Source organism: Bos indicus x Bos taurus, chromosome 13 (genome assembly GCF_003369695.1).
Source record: "Bos indicus x Bos taurus breed Angus x Brahman F1 hybrid chromosome 13, Bos_hybrid_MaternalHap_v2.0, whole genome shotgun sequence".
Classification (NCBI taxonomy): domain Eukaryota; kingdom Metazoa; phylum Chordata; class Mammalia; order Artiodactyla; family Bovidae; genus Bos; species Bos indicus x Bos taurus.
The window spans coordinates 71,676,646-71,696,356 of NC_040088.1; the positions used below are offsets into that span (position 1 = coordinate 71,676,646).

A 19,711-nucleotide genomic window follows, 5' to 3' on the forward strand; every position below is an offset into this window, starting at 1 on the left:
AGGTTGTATGACACAGAAGTCAGGGTCACCACTGAATCCTAAAGATCAACTTCTGTATGTTCCTCATACAAAAATTAATCAAATAAATGGACTATCAATTATTGTTGCTACAAATACTTAAAAAAAAATAAAAAAGACCAAGGAGTGATTTAAAAATGGTTATATGACTTAAACTCAGGTCTTTGAAGCTGATGTGCTTGACTATTCAGTCCATACTCTTCTGCAGCTTTTTAGATAAATAATTAAAATACTTTGTAATCAGAAAGCTAAGTAACCCAATCATTTTATTTAATGATTAAATGATTGGGTAAAAAAATGACAATAAGAACCACCACTTATTGACAATGTTTGAGTTACATGCTTTACAGTGATGATTTAATTGTCTGAAAACAATCCAGCAAAGCAGGTACTACTTGTGCCTTCCATTTTCTGAGAGAGGTTAGGCAATGTGCCCAAGACCATACGGCTAGAGAGCGGGGAGGCCAACCAGGGTGCTGACTCCAGAGCCCAGCTCCTTTCACTGCCCTCCAACTTCTTGCCTCCACTGAAGGAAGAGATGACTTTTCCTGCTGGGAGAGCCCTTCAAGCTTCCACCTTGGAGCATCCTCAGGCTTGCAGGGTCTGGGTGCTCATTACATTCAGTGTTTCTTTAGGACCTAGTGGTGTTTGCCCCCAGGGCTGTGGGTGAGGTGACCTAAAAGGTGATAAGGGAATATGAGACATGCATTTTTCTTCTGGGACTCAATGAAGAGGTTAGACATCTGTGCACACAGAAATAAGCAACTCAAAAAGCCCAGGGGGTGGTATAATGGATAATTATGATGAGTACATGCTGGTTGAGGTAGGGGAGCCCTGACCAGCCCATTTCTCAAAAGATAATGCCTCTTTTTGGCTGCACTGAACGGCTTGTGGGATCTTAACTCCCTGATCGGGGATCGGACCTGGGCCCTCAGCAGTGAGAATGCAGAGTCCTACTCACTGCACCACCAGAGAATTCTCAGGAGACTAGGATTTAAAAGCTCCATTGTAGGGACACAAAACCTGAGCTAGGCCTCCCTTGTACACGAAGGTATCAATTTGAACTAGCATCCAAAGCCAAATTTGGTGTGTTTAGTCTTTCCTGATGCTAGAGAAGACTCTTGAGAGTTCCTTGGGCAGCAAGGAGATCAAACCAGTCCATCCTAAAGGAAATCAACCCTGAGTATTCATTGGAAGGACTGATGCTGAAGGTGAACCTCAAACACTTTGGCCACCTGATGCGAAGAGCCGACTCATTGGAAAAGACCCTGACGCTGGGAAGGATTGAAGGCAGAAGGAGAAGAGGGCAGCAGAGGACGAGATGGTTGGATGGCATTACCAATTCAAAGGACAACTTGGCGAATCCTGGGAGATGGTGAAGGATATCCCTATCCTTCACCTCCCAGTAGCTGGCCTGGCATGCTGCGGTCCATGGGATCGCAAACGGTTGGACGCGACTTGGTGATCTTTTTGGAGTATACAGGGCAGCATAAACCTGGGGGTTTGGACTGGAAAAGTCAAAATGTGGAACTTTCTTGCCAGCACCAATAGGCCCCCTTCTCCCTCCCATTCACCATTTGTCACAGGCGGGGAGTTTTGCAGGGAGGATGCAGATGGGGGAAGAGGCCTCTGAAAGCCTTCTCCCTCTGGGTTCACGTTTGAATTGAACAAGCTCGCCCTCTGTGACCTGAGTATTCTGATTTCTGGTGAAAAGACGCATGTGGAGTGTCAGATGAAAACTCTGGGCTTTGTGTCAGCACAGCAGCAAAAAAGTTCACGAGTCTCATCCAACGATAAGTATCAAGACAGAAATAGAAGCCAGATACCTGGCCTGCCAGCCCAGGGCTGCCTCTGATCGAACACTCATCATGAGTCACAGCTTCTCCCAGTGCAGGGAGGCGATTGAGGGGGCTCAGCACTCTTTCCTAACCCTCAGTAGCTGGGCTGAGGGAAAGAGAGAAGTTTTTGTTGATGAGCTCATCCCAATCTGAATGTGTCCAGATGCCCAAATATTTGATTTGAGCCTGGTTGCTAAGAGACCTCCCACTGGGACCCAGATGCCTGAGGGCAGGAGGGCGTTATTGGCATCATTTCAGATTTCTGCCAATTTATTTTGAAACCAGAAAACCTGGAACCTTGGCCTCCTCAAGGCAGCAGGGGGAGAGGAGAGATCTGAGTCAGCCAAGCAACAGAAGAAAACCCCCACACTGACCTTCTGCCAGGGATCTGTAGGAGGGTTGATATAGAATTCTTACAGTGTGGTTGTTGGGGTGAAGTATGGTAGTATGGTGATGAGGAAGGAATTGGAGCTCTGTGCTTGGTCATGCAGGAGACATCTCAAAGCAACCCCAGGGATTCAAGAACAAGGCTGGATTTTGGAGTTCTAAGTGGGTGTGGTGAAGGCTGTCTTGCTTCAAACCCAGCATCTCGGGTTTTAAGTGCCTGGTGACTTAAATCTCCTTTGGGAATGCCATGGCCAAAAGTAAGGTCTTTACAGGTGTGAGGGGACTGCATATGGGAGATCTGGGGAAACCCCACTTTCTCAACATAAAGCAGGCAGCATAGAGCCCTCAGGTAACTGGCAGGAGCCCGGCCCCAGAGCCATTCATCCTCAGGTCCAGATAGAGACCACTACAGGACTTAAACACTTTCCAGGGCACTTTGTTTCTGAATTTGGCTTTGGTGCTTGTTTATAAATGTGTATGGATGTGAGAAACATAGATTTTGCTGCCAGGATTTTTGCATGAGAGTTGTCATGTAATGAGAAATATAAAGGTCATAGATGGTGACCCTTGGCTTTCACCCTAAGCCCTCATTTCAATTATTTGCTCAGAGGCAGTACAACTTCTGAGCTTTTTGATAGAAATGAACTGTGGGCTCCATTCTTTTCTGCATAGACTTGTGCCTTTGGGAACATCTGTCAAAAAAATACTGAAAGAAGTATTTGTTGGGTTTGAGAAGGGCAGGTAGTCTGGTGCTTGGGAAAAAGTCCACTGAAAATAGGAAAGAACCAGAAATTAAAAGAGGAAACGAGAGCAAAGGGATTGACTGGGCTGACTCAGCACAGTGCTGGGCCCAGTAACTGACTGTGGATTTGCTCTAAGAGGAGCCAACAAGTTTGCTTGGCTGGAAAGGAAGATGAGGAAGGAGATGTCCAGTTCCATAAACAGAGTACTCTGCAAACCAAGAGAGTCTAGTCTGAATGTCATGTAGAAGATACGGGGGATTTACCTTACAACTGGGTCTGTGGTTCAGGAAGGCATCACACCAGCAGGTGATATAATTTCCATTTTGAAGATCAAGGAAAAGATACTCTCCATGAAATATACCTGAATCTGGAGAGAAGGCCCCTCAATAAAGTCAGTTTTTGCTGTATGTCTGCATGCTGAAGAAACCTGCAAGAGATGTTGACACCTATTCCCCCATCCCTCTGGTTAAATACACCATGTCATCCAGGGTACCAAGGATTTGTTTCCATGAAAGGAGTGGTGATGTCACAAGGGCTACATTATGACATCATCACAGAAACTTTCAGTCGTCCAACCAAGAGAGACAGCGTCTCATTTGGAACACAGACATCCTTGCTAATGAGGAGCCTTGGCAGGGAGAAGGAGTACACTCCAAAGAAGACAAATGTGGGAGATGGAGAGCCAGATCCTACACGGAGATCTTGAATATTCTACAGGATACTCAGCCAAAACCTGTCTCTTAGTATTTTAGTAATGATAGATGACAAAGCCTGGGGTAAAAATAAACCCACTTCCAGTGTTGTTTCTGGCTGGTTCAACGGGAAATAGCATTGTTAACCTTGAGGGGCCCACCGAGTTGTCTGAGCTCTGGAAGCCTGGACTTTCTTGGGAGGAGAGTGTTGAGGAAGGAGGGAGTGCTCCAGGGCTACTCAGGCCCAAGTTTCTGACTTGGCCCCCTTCTGACTTCCTGTGTGAATTCAATTAGAAGAAAGGCTCTTCTTCTGGCTGGTAATTTAAATGTCTTGCCTCAATGTGTGAGTTTTAGGCTAGCGTTTGCACGAGGTCTAGAGAGCCGACACTTCATGGGTGTAGTTAATGCCTCAATAATTCCACAGTCTGGTTTATGTCCATCTGGGGTATAAATGCCATGGCTGCCTCAGTCTGTGAACTCTGGAAAAAAGCCGTTGGACCAGGAGTGCTGAGAAGTACTTTAATGATTTTTTTTTTGCCTCATAATTTTTGGGTGACTCCCCCTACCTTTCCTCTGCTTTTAGAAGCACTTTGGAGAAATAGAAGAACCATGAAGGCCTCCAGGGGCACTGTCAACTCGAAGGAGCATATCCTTCTTAAAAACTGACAAATCATTTGCTTCTTTTTTTAAAAAAATCATTTGCTTTTATATATTAAAAAAATAGTGGTCTCCACTTGTACATTTATGTTTATACAAAAATGCTAATATGTTCCTGTTTATAGATTTTTTTAAAGTTTTGATTTCAAAGAGTTAATGCCCACAGTGCCAAGACACTCTTAGGAAATAAGGTATTGGCAGGATCTGGCTAATGAGGCTATTTCCTGCAGCTAGAAAACCCCTCCTGGAAACAAGAATCCAAGGCATTCCCAGATTATTGACATTGAATATAAAATGCAACCATCTAGTGGAAATCTTGTGGGTGGCTATGTTTTGGGTAGACTATTTTTTCTTTTTAAAACATTCATTTTATAATCCAGGTAAAAGACAAAGAGACACATGTGACAGCTTTTTTTTTTTTTTTTTCCTGCACCATAAGGTTTGTGGGATCTTAGTTCCCTGGCCAGGGATCGAACCCAGGTCTGCAGCAGTGAAAGACTGAGTCTTAACCACTGGACCACCAGGGAAGTCCCCAGATATGACAGCTATTAAAAAGAAAAGGTGCATACTATTAACACCTCATGTGTACCTTCTGACTTTCTTCTGAGAAGTCCAGAGTTCTTTGCTGGTGTTTTCTCCTCCATACCCATATGGTCCCCCTTTTTGGAGAAAGGATCGGAAAATGCCTAAAGTCAGGGAGTGGGTTAGATGTCACAGGAGACCTGGGTTCTTTCATTTCAACACTTGGCTCTGGTTTGTGCCTGCATTCAGTGTACCAATATCGAAACACAAGCTTGATGCCATTCACTCCAGCTGTGTCTGTGTGTGTGTGTTGAAATCCACTGTTGTACATACTCCAGTTTTGCTGTACTTGCAAACTGAACTTGCAAAACAGCTCTTACCAGACTGGCTGACAAACTTGATTACTCGTTTGCTTATTTCCTGCATCAGGCTGCTTGCAAAGTCACTTTTACTTGGTGTACCCACCCACTCACCATTACAGGACCCCAGGACTCTGCTGGACTGGAGGTAAGATTCAGCGATGCCCCTGACTGTCTCGAGACATGCTTGCAGAGATACCCCTAAAGTAGACTGCATTTCAGAATCCCAGCTAATCAGTTCATCCTTGGCGCACAGGACCTCACCCAGGCCTTAAAATTTCTTAAAGACTAGAACTTGAAATATACTAACGTCAGAAGTAGCGATATTGGAAGCAACACCGCAGTCTTCTCTGGACCTGTTGGTTGGAATTCCTTCAAAGGTGTCCAGGGTTCTGTCAAGGTCAAGGCTGTGTTCTACTAGGATCGGAAAAGCAGCCACAAGCCCATTTACTTTCTGTGGGTGACAGTTACTCCTGAACTGCAAGGCGGAGTATGGCTGTTTTCAACTCTGATTGTTTCACTTACTGAATCACTTAAAATTTTTATTTTGGGGCCCAAAGGAAGGACAGTCGAGGCCTTTCATAAACAGACCCTTTAATTTCTTGCAGTCTAATCTGTGTTCCCCTGTCTGCTCACTGCCTTCTAACTCCCAATGTCCAGCCCCTGCTTACCCTGCCCTCAGCACCATTTCCTGAATGTGCAGCCTTCTGCAGTGCCTTTGGGGTAGGCATTAGCGCTATCGGCCAGATCATTTCAGCTCTCATTTCCAGGTCCTCTCGGTGGGTGAGTCTGTGTCATTAGTTCTGGCCAGAGTGGAGGTGATGTGTGTCACTTCCAGGACAAAGCAATCAACCACCTGCTCTGCAAACCTGGCTTGATTTCCTTCTGCCACAGGGACCAGTCAAATCCAAGATGGCGACTACTCTGCCAGCAGGCTCCCCAACCGACTGATGAATGTGAGAAACAAAACTTGGTTCCTATAAGGCACCAAGACTTGGGGATTGTCACCAGGCTATTCTGATGGATATTTCTTTCTGAATTTTGTTCCTTCACACATGCTTTTTCTTCTGCTTGAAATCTGCATGCATCCTCCCTTCTCTCCTTGGCATTTTCTTATGGATATTCCTTCCAGACCCAGTTCAAAAGTCTTCCTTTTTCCCAAGTCTGTTTTGACACTTCCAGGCCCTTTCTGTTCTATGCTTCCCCAGTACTCTCTGTGCAAACCTCCATTATAGCCTCAATCACATTTTATTCTTGCTATTTATTTACATAGGGAGTCCCAGGTGGCTCGGAGGTAAAGAATCTGCATGCCAATGCAGGAGGTTTGATCCCTGGGTCAGGAAGATCCCCCGGAGGAGGAAATGGCAACTCATTCCAGTATTCTTGCTGGGAAAATCCCATGGACAGAGAAGCCTAATGGCCTACAGTTCATGGGTTCACAGAATCGGACACGACTGAGCAACTGAGCATGTACCTATTTACATGTCTGTCTTTGTGTCTTAGACTTGGAATGTTTTGAAGCAGGAATTGTGCTTTGTTCATTTTTTGAATGTGTCTATTTCAAAAAGTACAAGCTCAACAAATGTCTCACAGAGAAATTAGGGCACTCGGAACATGGTTAGTATCAGCCCAGTGGTGTTACAATTCATCAGCTACAACTGGTGATTTAGAAACACTGGAAGACATTTCCTTCTTTAAAAATTGTATTGAAATACAATTGATTTACAATGTTGTGCTAATTTTTGCTATGCAGCAAAGTGATTCAGTTATACATATACACATTCTTTTTCATATTCTTTTCTATTATCATCATAGAATACTGAGTATAGTTTCCTGTGCTATATAGTAGGACCTTGTTGTTTATCCATCCTATAATACTTTGCATCTGCTAATTCCAAACTCCCAATCCTTCCCCCCTCCGTCCCCTCCCCTTTGGAAACCACAAATCTGTTCTTTATATCGGGGTCCCCAACCTCCAGGATCTAATGCCTGATGATCTGAAGTGGAGCTGATAAAATAATAATGGAAATAAAGTGAACAATAAATGTAATGTGAATTACATTCACTTTATTTACGTTCTTGAATGATCCAGAAACCATCCCCTCCACCCAGGTCCATGGCAAAAATGTCTTCCATGCAACTGATCCCTGATGCCAAAAAGGTTGGGGACCACTGCTCTATGTCTGTATTTCTGTTTTTCAGATTTATTCATTTGTATTTTAGATTTCACATATAAGTGACATCATACAGTATTTGTCTTTTTCCTTCTGACTTACTTAGTATGATAATCTCTACGTCCATCCATGTTGCTGCAAATGGCATTATTTCATTCTTTTTAATGGCTGAGTAATATTCCATTATATATATGTACCAAACCCTCTTTATCCATCCATCTGTCAGTGGACATTTCGGGTGCTTCCATGTCTTGGCTATTGTAAATAGTGCCACAATGAACACTGGAGTGCATGTATCTCTTTGGATCATGTTTTTCTCTGGATAAATGCCCAGGAGTGGAACTGCTAAATCATTTGGCAACTCTATTTTTTAGTTTTTTAAGTAGCCTCTACACTGTTTTCCATAGTGGGTGCACCAATTTACATATCCACCAACAGTGTAGGAGAGTTCCCATTTCTCCACACCCTCTCCAGCATTTATTCAGTTTTTAATAATGACCATTCTGATCAGTGTGAGGTGGTATCTCATTATAGTTTTGATTTCCATTTCTCTAATAATTACCAACGATGAGCAATTTTTCATGTGCCTATTTGGAAGATGTTTCTTAAGATTGTTTTTTCTCCTTATTTGACTATTATATTCTAAACATGTTTGTGGTTCAATTTAAGCATTTGTGGTTCAAATCACTAAAAAAGAAGAAAGAACATCTTACATTAGGCTCCCATCTTTTGATAATTACTCATCTTTACAGGAAAAGATTTTTTAAAAGATTTGGGGTTTTGGAGAAAAATCAACTTTCCTGGGCAATTTTTTTTTGGAGGCCATTGTGGTTGTTGTGTAGGCTTGGCTTTGCTTATGTGAAACAGTGTATTTATTGACTAAATGCCTTCAAATTTTGTAAATGCATTTATGTGCATCATCCAGTGTACTTCCGTCAGTTGTTTGGAGTATACCATTACGTTTAAATACAAATTAATGAGATTCCATTTCAATGTCTGTTGTAGATTCTGATCTGGGTAGAAAATCAGAGGAGGTGCCATTTTTGTTTAGACTTGGTTCCCCATGTAAGAGGGAACTGTTTTCAGCGTTTACTGTTTTCAGTGTCCTCAATTTTATTTTTATTTATTTTTTGCCTGTCTTGCATGGCTTTTGGGATCATCGCTCCCTGATCAGGGATTGAACCTGGGGCCTTGGCAGTGAAGGGACTGAGTCCTAACCACTGGACCACTAGCTTTTCTTTTTTTTTTTTAGTGTCCTCAATTTTATAAATGCACCTGTGTGTATTGTCAAATGCACTTCACTTGACTCTTAAGAACTAAGAATAGACTCTTAATTCTAATATGAACCGACAAGACTGTGTTTCAATGTCAGCTGTAAAAGAGCAAGATCCAGGTCTGGGAGAACATTGGGAAACAACCCAAAGACTTGTTTCAGATCTAAGGTAGGAAGATAGAGGTGATGTTCACCAGGGAAAGACCCAAGGGAGTGAGTTCACTTAAAAGTTCCTTGAGGTTTGAAAAAAAAAGGAACTAAAACAAGCAAATGTAAACACAGATACATTTCTGGAGTTGGCAGTCATTTGATTACCCTATTTTGGTTTTGAACAACTATCATTCTCCTGTTTTTCTTCATTAAAAAGATATTTACATTGTAGGGGGCATCTATCACCTTTGCCTGCTCAACATCCACTCCCTCCTTCTTCAGTAACAATTTCTCACTGTTCATCTGATGCCTTTTATTTGAGCAACACTTTGACAGCAGGATTACGGTGCAACACTTAAGACCAGGGCTCTGAAGCCAGGCTGCTTGGGTTTTATTCATTCATGCTTCATGTGTGCTTCTAAACCATTTCAAATTTTGGTCTCCTCTACAAAATAAGAATAGAGATATTATCTACTTCATATAGTTGATATGAGAATTATTAAATAAACATGGTAAAGCACTTAGAGCAAAGCCTGATGCATAATATGAACTCAGTAAGTATTGGTTATTATCATGAAATTCTTTTATCACAATTAATGGCCTTAGGGACTTTATAAACATAGCCTCTATCATTGGATGTGGCTATTGACGCCTATGAAAGGCTGATATATATACTTCCCATTACATGTAACTTGACTTTTTTTGTTTGTTTTTCTGAGAAAATCAAAGGATTATTTCTTTGGAGATAAGTAGTTCTACTAGGACATGTCTTCCTATTGATCATATATTTTAAAATACATGTTTCCCTTCAATCTGTAGATTAAGGTCTTCATTTCTGGCAAGTTTTCTTGAATAATATCTTGAAATATTTTTTGTTCCATTATTGCAGTCTCTTCAGAAGGCATTTATGAATATATTGAACTTCATGTTTCATATAACTTTCTAGCTCATCTTTGCCCATTCCATTTTATTTTTTCACTATTCTTGTTTTCTATATCCTTTAAAAAGTTTTTTGAAGTCAATTTCCTTGTTCCATTTCCAATCTAGTCTTTATATCTGTGATTTTATTGTTTCCTGATTCTTTCCTGAGCATTCCAGCTTCAGTTTTAATTCCTTTTATCATCTTGCCCTGTATTCCATGAGCAAGTTCTTGTCACATACAATTTAAAAAAGTAAATTTTGAGGGAATTCCCTGGTGGTCCAGTGATTAGGGCTTCATATATTTACTGCCGAGGGTTTGAGTTTGATTCCTGGTTGGGCCAAAAAAATAAAACAAGAAAAATTTAGGAACAGACTTGGACCTTGAGCCTAGTTTCCCAGACTTTCTAGTTCTTTCTACCACCCCAGCTTGTGCTCCTGGTTCATCATTTTAGGTACTAAAGACTGTCTTTACCACTGCACCACCTGGGAAGCCCCAAAGGCTGAAGAGAGGCAATTTAGAGATTTGCAGAAAAGGCAATGGCACCCACTCCAGTACTCTTGCCTGGAAAATCCCAAGGATGGAGGAGCCTGGTGGGCTGCAGTCCATGGGGTCGCTAAGAGTCGGACACGACTGAGCGACTTCACTTTCACTTCTCTCTTTCATGCATTGGAGAAGGAAATGGCAACCCACTCCAGTGTTCTTGCCTGGAGAATCCCAGGGACAGGGGAGCCTGGTGGGCTGCCGTCTATGGGGTCACACAGAGTCGGGCACGACTGAAGTGACTTAGCAGCAGAGATTTTCAGCTATAATCTACACATTTGCTTTAGATACTAGATATTTCCCCCACACCACCCACCCAATTCTGAATCTGGGCCACACAAGCCTGATCTATTGGCAGGTCTGTTGGTTGGAAACAGTTTGATAGGCACAAAATTGGTAAGTCTTTAATGATGGGTTATTAAACAACTTGTTCTTCGGGTTCTTTAATAAAATTTTTAAGGGCTTTAAGGAAATAAAAAGACTTGGGACCTGAAGGTTAGTAATTTAGAATATCTAGCAGAGCTTTCTGCAGTGGAATTGTTAGGGAATGGATAGCTTTTGACTGATAGGTAATAACCGATTGATGATGGGAGTTGGAGTGGAATGAAGAGTTCACAGTCATCACCTAGTCCTCTAGAAAAACATGGTAGCTGGAGGAAATGGTCATCCAATCAAGGGTCCTCAAGCAAACAGAATTAAGCCATTTACAGGCTAAGGTTTAATCATTCTTAGGGAACGGTGGTTTTGTTTTCTATTGTGGTTCCCAAGGTCAAGATCTCTTATTTCACATGGTGTCCAGTGAGGGAGGAATGACCATGCTAAAGCCAGACTGAATTTGTCTTCTGCATTTCCACCTCCTTCTTTGTATCATTCCTTTGGTTTGACCTCAACTCCCATTACACTTTTGATTTTTTTTCTGTAGGATCTAGTCCAGCTGAGGATAACTTGGTGCTCTGAATGAACATCATTATGGAAAATTCAGGGGTTTCCCAAGTGACGCTAGTGGTAAAGAACCCGCCTGCCTATGCAGACCTAAGAGATGGGAGTTCGATCCCTGGGTCAGGAAGATCCCGGGGAAGACACACAGCAACCCACTCCAGTACTCTTTCCTGGACAATCCCATGGACAGAGGAGCCTGGCGGGCTACAGTCAAGACTGAAGTGACTTAGCGTGCATGCACATGGAAAATTCAAAATAAACATAAAGCTCCCTATAGCACTTCCAATGGTACAACGCTTCTTTAGCATCACCACTTCTTTAGTTCTGTGGACAAAAGCTGAGACTGAGTATTGTTCCTGTGCGCTCTTGTGGCACGATAATCTGTAGGCAAGGAGCAAGAGTGAAACAGGGAAGAACTGGTTAAAAAGTGCCAGGACGGGAAAAGAGCGAAAAAGGATGAACACATGTATAGGGCGGGTAAGGGATATGTCCCTTGGGATCTTAGTCATGCCTGGCTCCTACTCTTCTTACTGCCTAACCTTTGACCCCAATAGACGATAGTATAGTTCTTTAAACATATTTCTTATTGGCGTGGTGCTGTTTGCCTTTGGTGACAGGCCCCAACTTTGAGAGGTTAGTAATTCACGGTGGAATTTGGGTTTGTCGATTTAGTCAGTTTCTAATAGCAAGATCCCCTATTTGCTCTCCCCAGCCTGGAGAGCCTTAAGCTGCTACTGCTGTTGCTGCTAAGTCACTTCAGTCGTGTCCGACTCTGTGTGACCCCATAGACGGCAGCCCACCAGGCTCCCCTGTCCCTGGGATTCTCCAGGCAAGAACACTGGAGTGGGTTGCCATTTCCTTCTCCAATGCATGAAAGTGAAAAGTGAAAGTGAAGTCGCTCAGTCGTGTCCGACCCTCAGCGACCCCATGGACTGCAGCCTTCCAGGCTCCACCATCCATGGGATTTTCCAGGCAAGAGTACTGGAGTACTCTTGAGTACTGCCATTGCCTTCTCTGGAGCCTTAAGCTAACAGCCCCTGAAAGACAGAATCCAGCATACAGATGTGGGGGACTGGGCAGGCCAGGTTATCTTCCCACCTCCTTGGGTGAGGGAAAAGGTAGAGGCCGGGGTGGAGTCCAGACGGCTTTTGGGAGGGCAGTAGGCCTGCATCCAGCCTGTCAGAACGAGGAGGAAGGTGCTAGATAAGTTTTCAGGCAGTAGAATTTTTCCACCTTTCACAGTGAAATTGGAACAGTCCTGGGAAAATGGGACAGGTGTCAGCAATCAAGACATAAGGCTGTTTATCCAACTCAGTCGAGGGGCCCTCAGGGAGTGATAGTCTTTATATGAAGAAAACTACAATTTTTGGAAACAAGAGATAGTCCCCGCAGGTTGAGGATGGGCATCCGCACGTGGATTGCCCTCTGACAGGTGGACACGGAAGAATGGGCAGTCAGAGTGCAACTCGGACATGAAAGGCCAGGGGAGGCGGGTGGTGAGCTCTGGGTGCGTTTCTCCAGTCTGTTGGAAAAGCTATTTCCAGGTATATGCCCTAAGACAGGGTGCCCTACTAAACCCGCCGCAGCCGGGGTACGAGGGGCAGCCCTCCTGGCGAGGAGGGTGTGGGGCAAAGCTTCCCTTTCCTCTAGGTTTTGGCCGCTGGAGAGAGACCAAGAGAAGCCGAGCTGGAGCGAAGGCCGGTCCAGGCCCGCCCAGGCCCGCTCCAGCCCCAGGCCTGAGGTAGCCTGGGCGGTGCACGGAGCCCGAATCCACCCGCCGCCCGGCCGCCAGATAACCCCGGTAGTAAAGCTCCCCAAGGGAAAACGATGCAGCGCCTGGCACGCCCTGCGCGTCCCCGGCTCCAGGGCTCCCGGCTCCCTCCTCGCTGCGTGGCCCCCTCCCCCGGCCGTAATTGGACTCGAGCGCCGATTTTGGTGCAATGCGAATTAGCTCCAGTCGCCAAGTCGTGAGGCTCCGGGAGCGTCAGCCACCGGCCGGCGCCTCGCGGCCGGAGTCAACGCCCACCTCCGCCAGCATCCCCGCCGCCGCCTTTCGTCGCCATAACAACCGGCCCCCGCCCAGCCCCGCGCCGCGCCGGGACGCCCGGGGAGGACGCCCCCGCCCTTGGCGCCCCGCATCCGGGCGGCCTTGCACCCCCGCCCCCTTCCAGCCGCGTCCAAGCGCAGCGCAGAGGCGCCCCCTCCCGCCGCTAGGGAGGAAAGCCCTCGCGCCCCCGAGACTTGACTTGGCAGAATTAATTAGGCAGCCCCGGAGGGCCGGGGTCCTTCAGCAAGCTCCTCGGCTTCCGCACCTGCCCGGGTTCCCTGCACCTGCCCTTTCCCGGGCTCCAGGGCTCGCGCGGCGGCTGGGAGTGTGACCGGGCGGCGACGGCGGTGCCCCCGCGCCCGGGGCACGGCGCTCCCGGGGAGCAGGACATCCCCGAAGGCGGCAGCGCGCGGGAGGCGGGGAGGCGGGAGGCGGCCGGGGAGCACGGAGAGGGCGGGGAGCCCGCGGGAGGAGGAGGGGGGAGGGAGCAGGGCGGACGGCGGGGAGGGAGGAGAAGGGAGGCAAGAAAGAAGCAGAAAGTGAGGCTGGCAGCCGGCAGCAAAGGAGCCCGGCGCGCGGCGGCAGGAAGTCTGTGCCCAAGACGCGCAGAAATAAGAGCCAGGGAGGGACCGCGGCGGCGAGAGTGAAAGAGGAAACTGCAGAAGAGGAAGCCCTGCCGCAGCACAAAGTCTCCTCGGCTCCCGCGCCGAGCATCCCCGCGCCGCCCGCCCAGCCCTCCTGGACCGGCGCGCCGCCGCCCGCGCCTCCGCTGCACCCGCGCCGCCGCCCCCCGGTGCCCCCTCCTCGCGCGCCCACCCCGGCCCCCTGCGCCCCTGGCCGCTCAGCCTCGCCGCCCTCCGCGCACGCCGCCCTCGTCTGCCATGGCCCGGGAGAACGGCGAGAGCAGCTCCTCCTGGAAAAAGCAAGCTGAAGACATCAAGAAAATCTTCGAGTTCAAGGAGACCCTCGGAACGTAAGTGGGGAGCGGGGAGAAGAGGGTGGAGGTGGCAGCGGCCGCGGGTGCAGAGGTGGCTCTCGCTGCCACCGCCGCCGTCGCCGCCACCGCGGCAGGAACCAGAGGGTCGCCGCGTCCTCATTGTCCAGTTCTCGGCTCTCCGGAGCCCCCCGCGTGCCCGCCGCGTGGGTCTGCGCCCCGCGTGCACGAGTGGGCGCCGCGCGGGGGCGGGGGGGACCCTGGGATTTCACTTTTCACTTCCCTGACACCGCCGCCCTCTCGACTCATTCTCCCCACGCGTGACTGTGGGCTGAGCATGGTGGATATTCCTGTTTACCGGCTGCGTGCGTCTACTCACCGTGTGCACGGGCGCACCGTGTCGGCGAGAGACGTGGTCACGAGGAAATCCGGCTCCGGGCATTCCCATTTCTGTTCTAACATCATGTATTCTTAGAGAATTGACATCCGCACGTACTCGATGTAGGCAAGACTTTGGATGGCCGCGCGATTAGGGAAGGGAGGAATTTCGCAGTGTGCAGGGTCACGTGTGGGCCGAGCCTTACCTGAGCGTCAGTCCATTTCAACAGGCTCAGCAGCACACGCTGGAGTGCGGGTCACCAAGGAGGGTCCGCGAGGGTCGCTGTACCCACGGTTCCTTTCCAGGGCTGTGTGTAGTCCGAGGCTGGTGGCTGATCTCAAGAAAGCAGAAATAACCAGAAGTCGATGTCAGGAAGGCTCAAGCATGTGCAGCTCCATTCAGCTGCTGTTCCTTTTCTGCCCAAGAGTTGGTTTTTGTTTGTTTTGTTTCGAAGCGCCTCAGAATAGGTAGGGAGACTGATACTGAAAGAGGATCGGTTGCCGCTGGAAGAACCTGGAGTTGGAGTTATTGCCTCCCCTCATGTGATCAGTATGTAAGCATATATATTCACACACATACGTGCTGTATGAGCCGAACATTTTGCAGGGGTTCATGGAGGTGTTGGTCAAGCTGATAAGAGAAAGAGGAGGTGTTTCATAAGACAAATTAGGGTGCTCTTCTTTCCTGCCTTCTTAATCCCCTTTTACTTGTCATTGTGGTTGGTTTGCTTTTCCAGAACCATATTTTCAAACCCAGATTGTTTTCTGCCCCATACTCAGGATCCACTGAGTTGTTTGGTCATTTTCCCTCCCCACCCCAATATCTGAAGTGGGTCCCCCAAAGCCAAGTTTTGAAGCATCCCTCCATGCTTCTGATCCTGGGTATGCACACTTACCTAGAATGAGAATAGGGTCTCCCAGATTTTGTGCTCACTTCAGGTACCCAGTCTACCTGTGGGTGTAGGCTTTTTGTCTTTGTTGGAAAGAAAACAGAGCTTTGCGTTTTCATAGAGAGGGGCTTGGTGCTGCCTCTTAGCACAGGCAGGTAAGGCGTGAGGTTTGGTCAGGACTTTAGAAAATTACCCTTGAGGTTTATTTGGGTTTGGGGGAGTGACTTTGAGATGGTTAAGTTGCTGAGAAAGAAGAAGCGTGTCCTTTGTGGTCATCCTGAGAATGCTCATGTGGCTGAGGATGAGGGGGCTGGAGAGAGAGGAGTCCTAAGGTAGGAAAATGCGTTGCTTGGCGCATCCTCACCGGAACTCCTGGAGCTGGTCCCTCCGCCTGCAGCTTCCAGACAAACAAATGTAACCTCCCCTGACTGTCTCCTGCTCCCTAGGAGAGCCCTGAGGCTGTACCTCTTCAGTGGTCTGGGATGCTCAGCCCAGTGAGCTGTGGCTTGTGGCTCTACTGTGGTCGGCACTGTTTGAGGATGATTGTGGTGGTTCCACTTCTGGGCAGGATGGGGACTTGCTTGATGGGTGCCGAAAAGAACATAGAGCTCTTGCAAAACAGCCTCTTGAACTCTGGCCAAGTTCCCCTTAGAACCTGGGGATGGGTCTCTGTTAGGATTCCAAAGCTTTGCTTTCTGTCTTAGAAAGGGTTCTTTGAAGAGGAGCTTCAGGCTATGGTTCCTTCCTGCTGGCAGGAGTTCTCTAAGAGCAAAACACAAACAATAAAATGATCAAAATGTTTTCACTCAATAGCATGGTGATAATAATAATAGTAGTAGTAATTGTAGGTGACTTTATTAAATGAATACCAAGTACCAGTTGATACCTTAAGTGCCTTATGGGTATTAACTCATTTTATTCTTATGATAACCTGATGAGGTATGTACGGTTATCCCCACTTGGCAGATGGGAAGACTGAGGCAAAGAGAATTAAGTGACCTGCTAAACAGGAGCTACTTATTAAGTGGAGCTGATACTCAAATCTAGGCAGAACAACTTATGATTATGCATATGGGATTGAGCCACTCTGTGGATTATGTAACAGCAAATGTTAATAATTTGACTAACTTTTGTATTTAGAAGGCTAATTTTAACATTAAAGAATTATATTAATTTTAATATTAAGTTAAAACATAATCACAGGGTAACCTGTCATCCAGACATGTAACTTGTCAAAGCTTTTGGATTATCAACATCTTTTTGTCTCTTGGACTTTCTAGAAGTTGTCCAAAATTCAGGGTTCCTGTTTCCCCCTGGGGCCAAGTCCAGCAACCTTAGCTTGAGTCTAAATAGATGTCACTTCTACTCCTATCAGTGTGAATTTTGAGTTTGGGGTCTTGTTTGCGGTGAAACCTAGCATCAGTCAAGGGCTTCAACACTAACAATTGGAATTCATTTCCAAGGTACTCTGCAAGCCCATTTTGTCACACTTTTACCATATGCCTTTAAGATCCTAAGGCAGGAAAGCCCTTCCAGCAGACAGATTGTCAGCTGTTAAAATGCCTTTGAAAAAGCATTGTAAAGACCCAAGGAGCACCCACTTGGCCAGATCTTGTAATCTGATATTTGGCTGCCTGGTTCAGGTACCTTTCCCTGCGGAGCAGAAGGTTTACTGTTGAAGGCCAAAGGGTCACGCCATTTAGATTGTGTGGTTAGCAGGACCTTGTTGGAGGGTGGGCGGCAAATCAGAGTGAAGGCTGGCCTCGAGGGTGGGAAAAGAGCTGGAGGAAGCAAAGGTCAGTGTAGGGGAAAGGACCCACTGGGTGGTTTGGACCTGGGTTTTCTGATACACCCCTGAGCCAGGCTTCCGGAGAAACCTCTTAACTTGTGGCCTTTGGTGTGTCTTCCTTTGAAAGGAAATCCCAGGGCCTAACCCTACCTTCAAACAAGGTGGGACGTCTTAAATACTGTTTATTAATCAACGCCATGTTTTCAGATCCCTGGTACCCCAAATAAATGAGACCACATAAATGTTGTGTAACAGCAATTAAGAGTGATAAACATTTCTTTTTTATCACTCTTTAAACATTAACAGTGATAAACATTTCTGTGGTGTGTTTGCTGAGGCCATTCAGGCCATCTCTACCATAGGTAGATGTCTTTCCACGTCTTCTAAACCAAGAAAATGAAAATAGGCCATCTGAAGAAGGATATGGATGGGAAGAAAGCTTTGACCATGGTGTGCAGGAATTACCCCAGACTTATGGAGGTGGCTTCTATAATTTCCATACCATGAAAGGCATCTGAACAGAAAAGACCTTGATAGTTGGCACAGAATGGTTCTTCCAATACACCTTCTTTCCCCTGGAGTACAGAAATGGCACATCCTAGAAAACAGACATTCATCTCTGCAGGGTATGAATACATGCTTTTCTTACAGACCAAACATTTTGTGTTGAAATAATTGCTGTTTGAGGGGGCTGGAGCGGGCACCAGGGAGGTCTTGGGCCTGGGTTCAAGGTCTGGCTCAGCCACTGGTCAGGTGTGTGGCCTGTGGGCTACTTGATCATTTGTCCACATGACTGGTCTTAGCTTCTGCTGCTGCTGCTAAGTCGCTTCAGTCATGTCTGACTCTGTGTGACCCCATAGACGGCAGCCCACCAGGCTCCCCCGTCCCTGGGATTCTCCAGGCAAGAACACTGGAGTGGGTTGCCATTTCCTTCTCCAATGCATGAAAGGGAAAAGTGAAATTGAAGTCCCTCAGTTCTATCTGACTTTTCGAGATCCAATGGACTGCAGCCCACCAGGCTCCTCCATCCATGGGATTTTCCAGGCAAGAGTACTGGAGTGGGGTGCCATTGCCTTCTCCGGGTCTTAGCTTCATCACCTGTCAAATCAGAGGGGCAGAGAAGATGGGATGATTTTCAAGTGCTCTTACAACCTTAAGGTTTTTTGGCTTGTCTGGGTAAGAGAGGCACTCACTATAATTTTCTGGTAGCTTTCATGTGTAGCTAGGACAGCTTGGTCCATTTGGAGGGACATTTTTATGCCCAGGCTAGTAGCAAAGTGACATAGCTCAGGGCAGGAATTCTTACCCCACTTGATGTCAGTAGCACAATGCCTTTGCTTCTTCATGAAATGAGTGCCTGCTGGGTGCTGCTTTAGGAAGAGTATAAATAGAAATTCCTGTGAGGCCAGCACTGTCTTTTCTCACTAGTATCATACTTACATGCCTTTTTCTGAAATTGCTCAGTCAATACACCTGTTGAGGACACGTGATTGATTTATCTGAAGGCCTGGGTAGAAAACAGACTCACCTGTTCTTTTCGGGTTGTAGAGTGGTGGTGTATGGATATTGGGGGAGGGGGAGATTGCAGATCTCCTCCTGGTGATTTGTGTATTTGGCTGTTTTGAGAGTATTTGTTCTGGGACTACTCACAGTTGTAGAGTCTGGGAGAAGCATTTGAAAGAATGCTCCTACAAGAGGAGCAGAGAGGGGTGGGCAACCCTGAGAGTTCTCCTAGAGGGTATTCCAGATGCAGTATTGGTTAGAAGTTTGCATGTCTCAGCCCTCTGTTTGAGGCATGATATAAATTCAGCCTCTTGTACATTTAAAAATATTGATCAAACACCTGCTATATTCTAGGCACTGATGGGGGTGAGTACAGCAGAGAACAGGCAGACACAAATGCCTGCTTTCCTGGAGCTCACATTTCTTTCTCATTCTCTGGTGAGGAAGCCAGAAAATGAAAAATATGAATCAGGAAAATGAAGAGTATGTTACATAGTAGACACGTTAGGGAGAGAAATAAACCAGGGAAATGGGATTTTCTAGGGCGGGAGCAGGGGTAGGGTGGGGTGGGGTGATGGGAGCTTGAATAGGGTAGCCAGGGAGGGCCTGGCCCAGAAGCTAATCTGTGGATAAAGACCTGAAGAGATGAAGGTAGAATGTTCCAGTTGAAGGGAACAGCAAGGGCTGAGGGCCTGAGTGGGAGCAGGCCTGGTGTTTTCAAGGCCCAGCTTCAAGGAGGCTTGTGTGTCTGAAAGTGAGTGAGCATCAGGAGGAGCTTGGGAGCTGAGGGGACACAGGTGTGAGGTGTGGAGCTGGGGGAGGGTTGGTCAAGGTTGCCAAAGGGCCTTGAAAGTGACAATGTTAGCGCTCAGTCGTGTCTTACTCTGCAACCCCATGTTGCAGCCCAACAGGCTCCTCTGTCCATGGGATTCTCCAGGCAAGAATACTGGAGTGGG

At 46.7% G+C, this 19,711-nt stretch overlaps 1 protein-coding gene and 1 long non-coding RNA gene across 3 annotated transcripts in view; one reads left to right on the forward strand and one right to left on the reverse strand.

The window, feature by feature from the left end:
• Positions 1-344: 344 nt before the first annotated feature.
• LOC113903683 lies at positions 345-17,503 on the reverse strand. The gene is made up of 3 exons (XR_003514240.1): positions 14,575-17,503; positions 3,250-3,353; positions 345-694 (listed from the first exon to the last, which is right to left on the reverse strand). It is a non-coding gene; the product is annotated as an uncharacterized LOC113903683 (long non-coding RNA).
• CAMK1D (calcium/calmodulin dependent protein kinase ID) overlaps positions 14,058-19,711 on the forward strand; it is a 393,969-nt gene continuing 388,315 nt past the window's right edge. For both annotated transcript variants that reach the window (XM_027560232.1, XM_027560233.1), the window contains exon 1: positions 14,058-14,234. In XM_027560232.1, the coding sequence (XP_027416033.1) occupies positions 14,143-14,234 (92 nt within the window). In that variant the 5' untranslated portion in view covers positions 14,058-14,142. The remainder of the gene's footprint in view (positions 14,235-19,711) is intronic.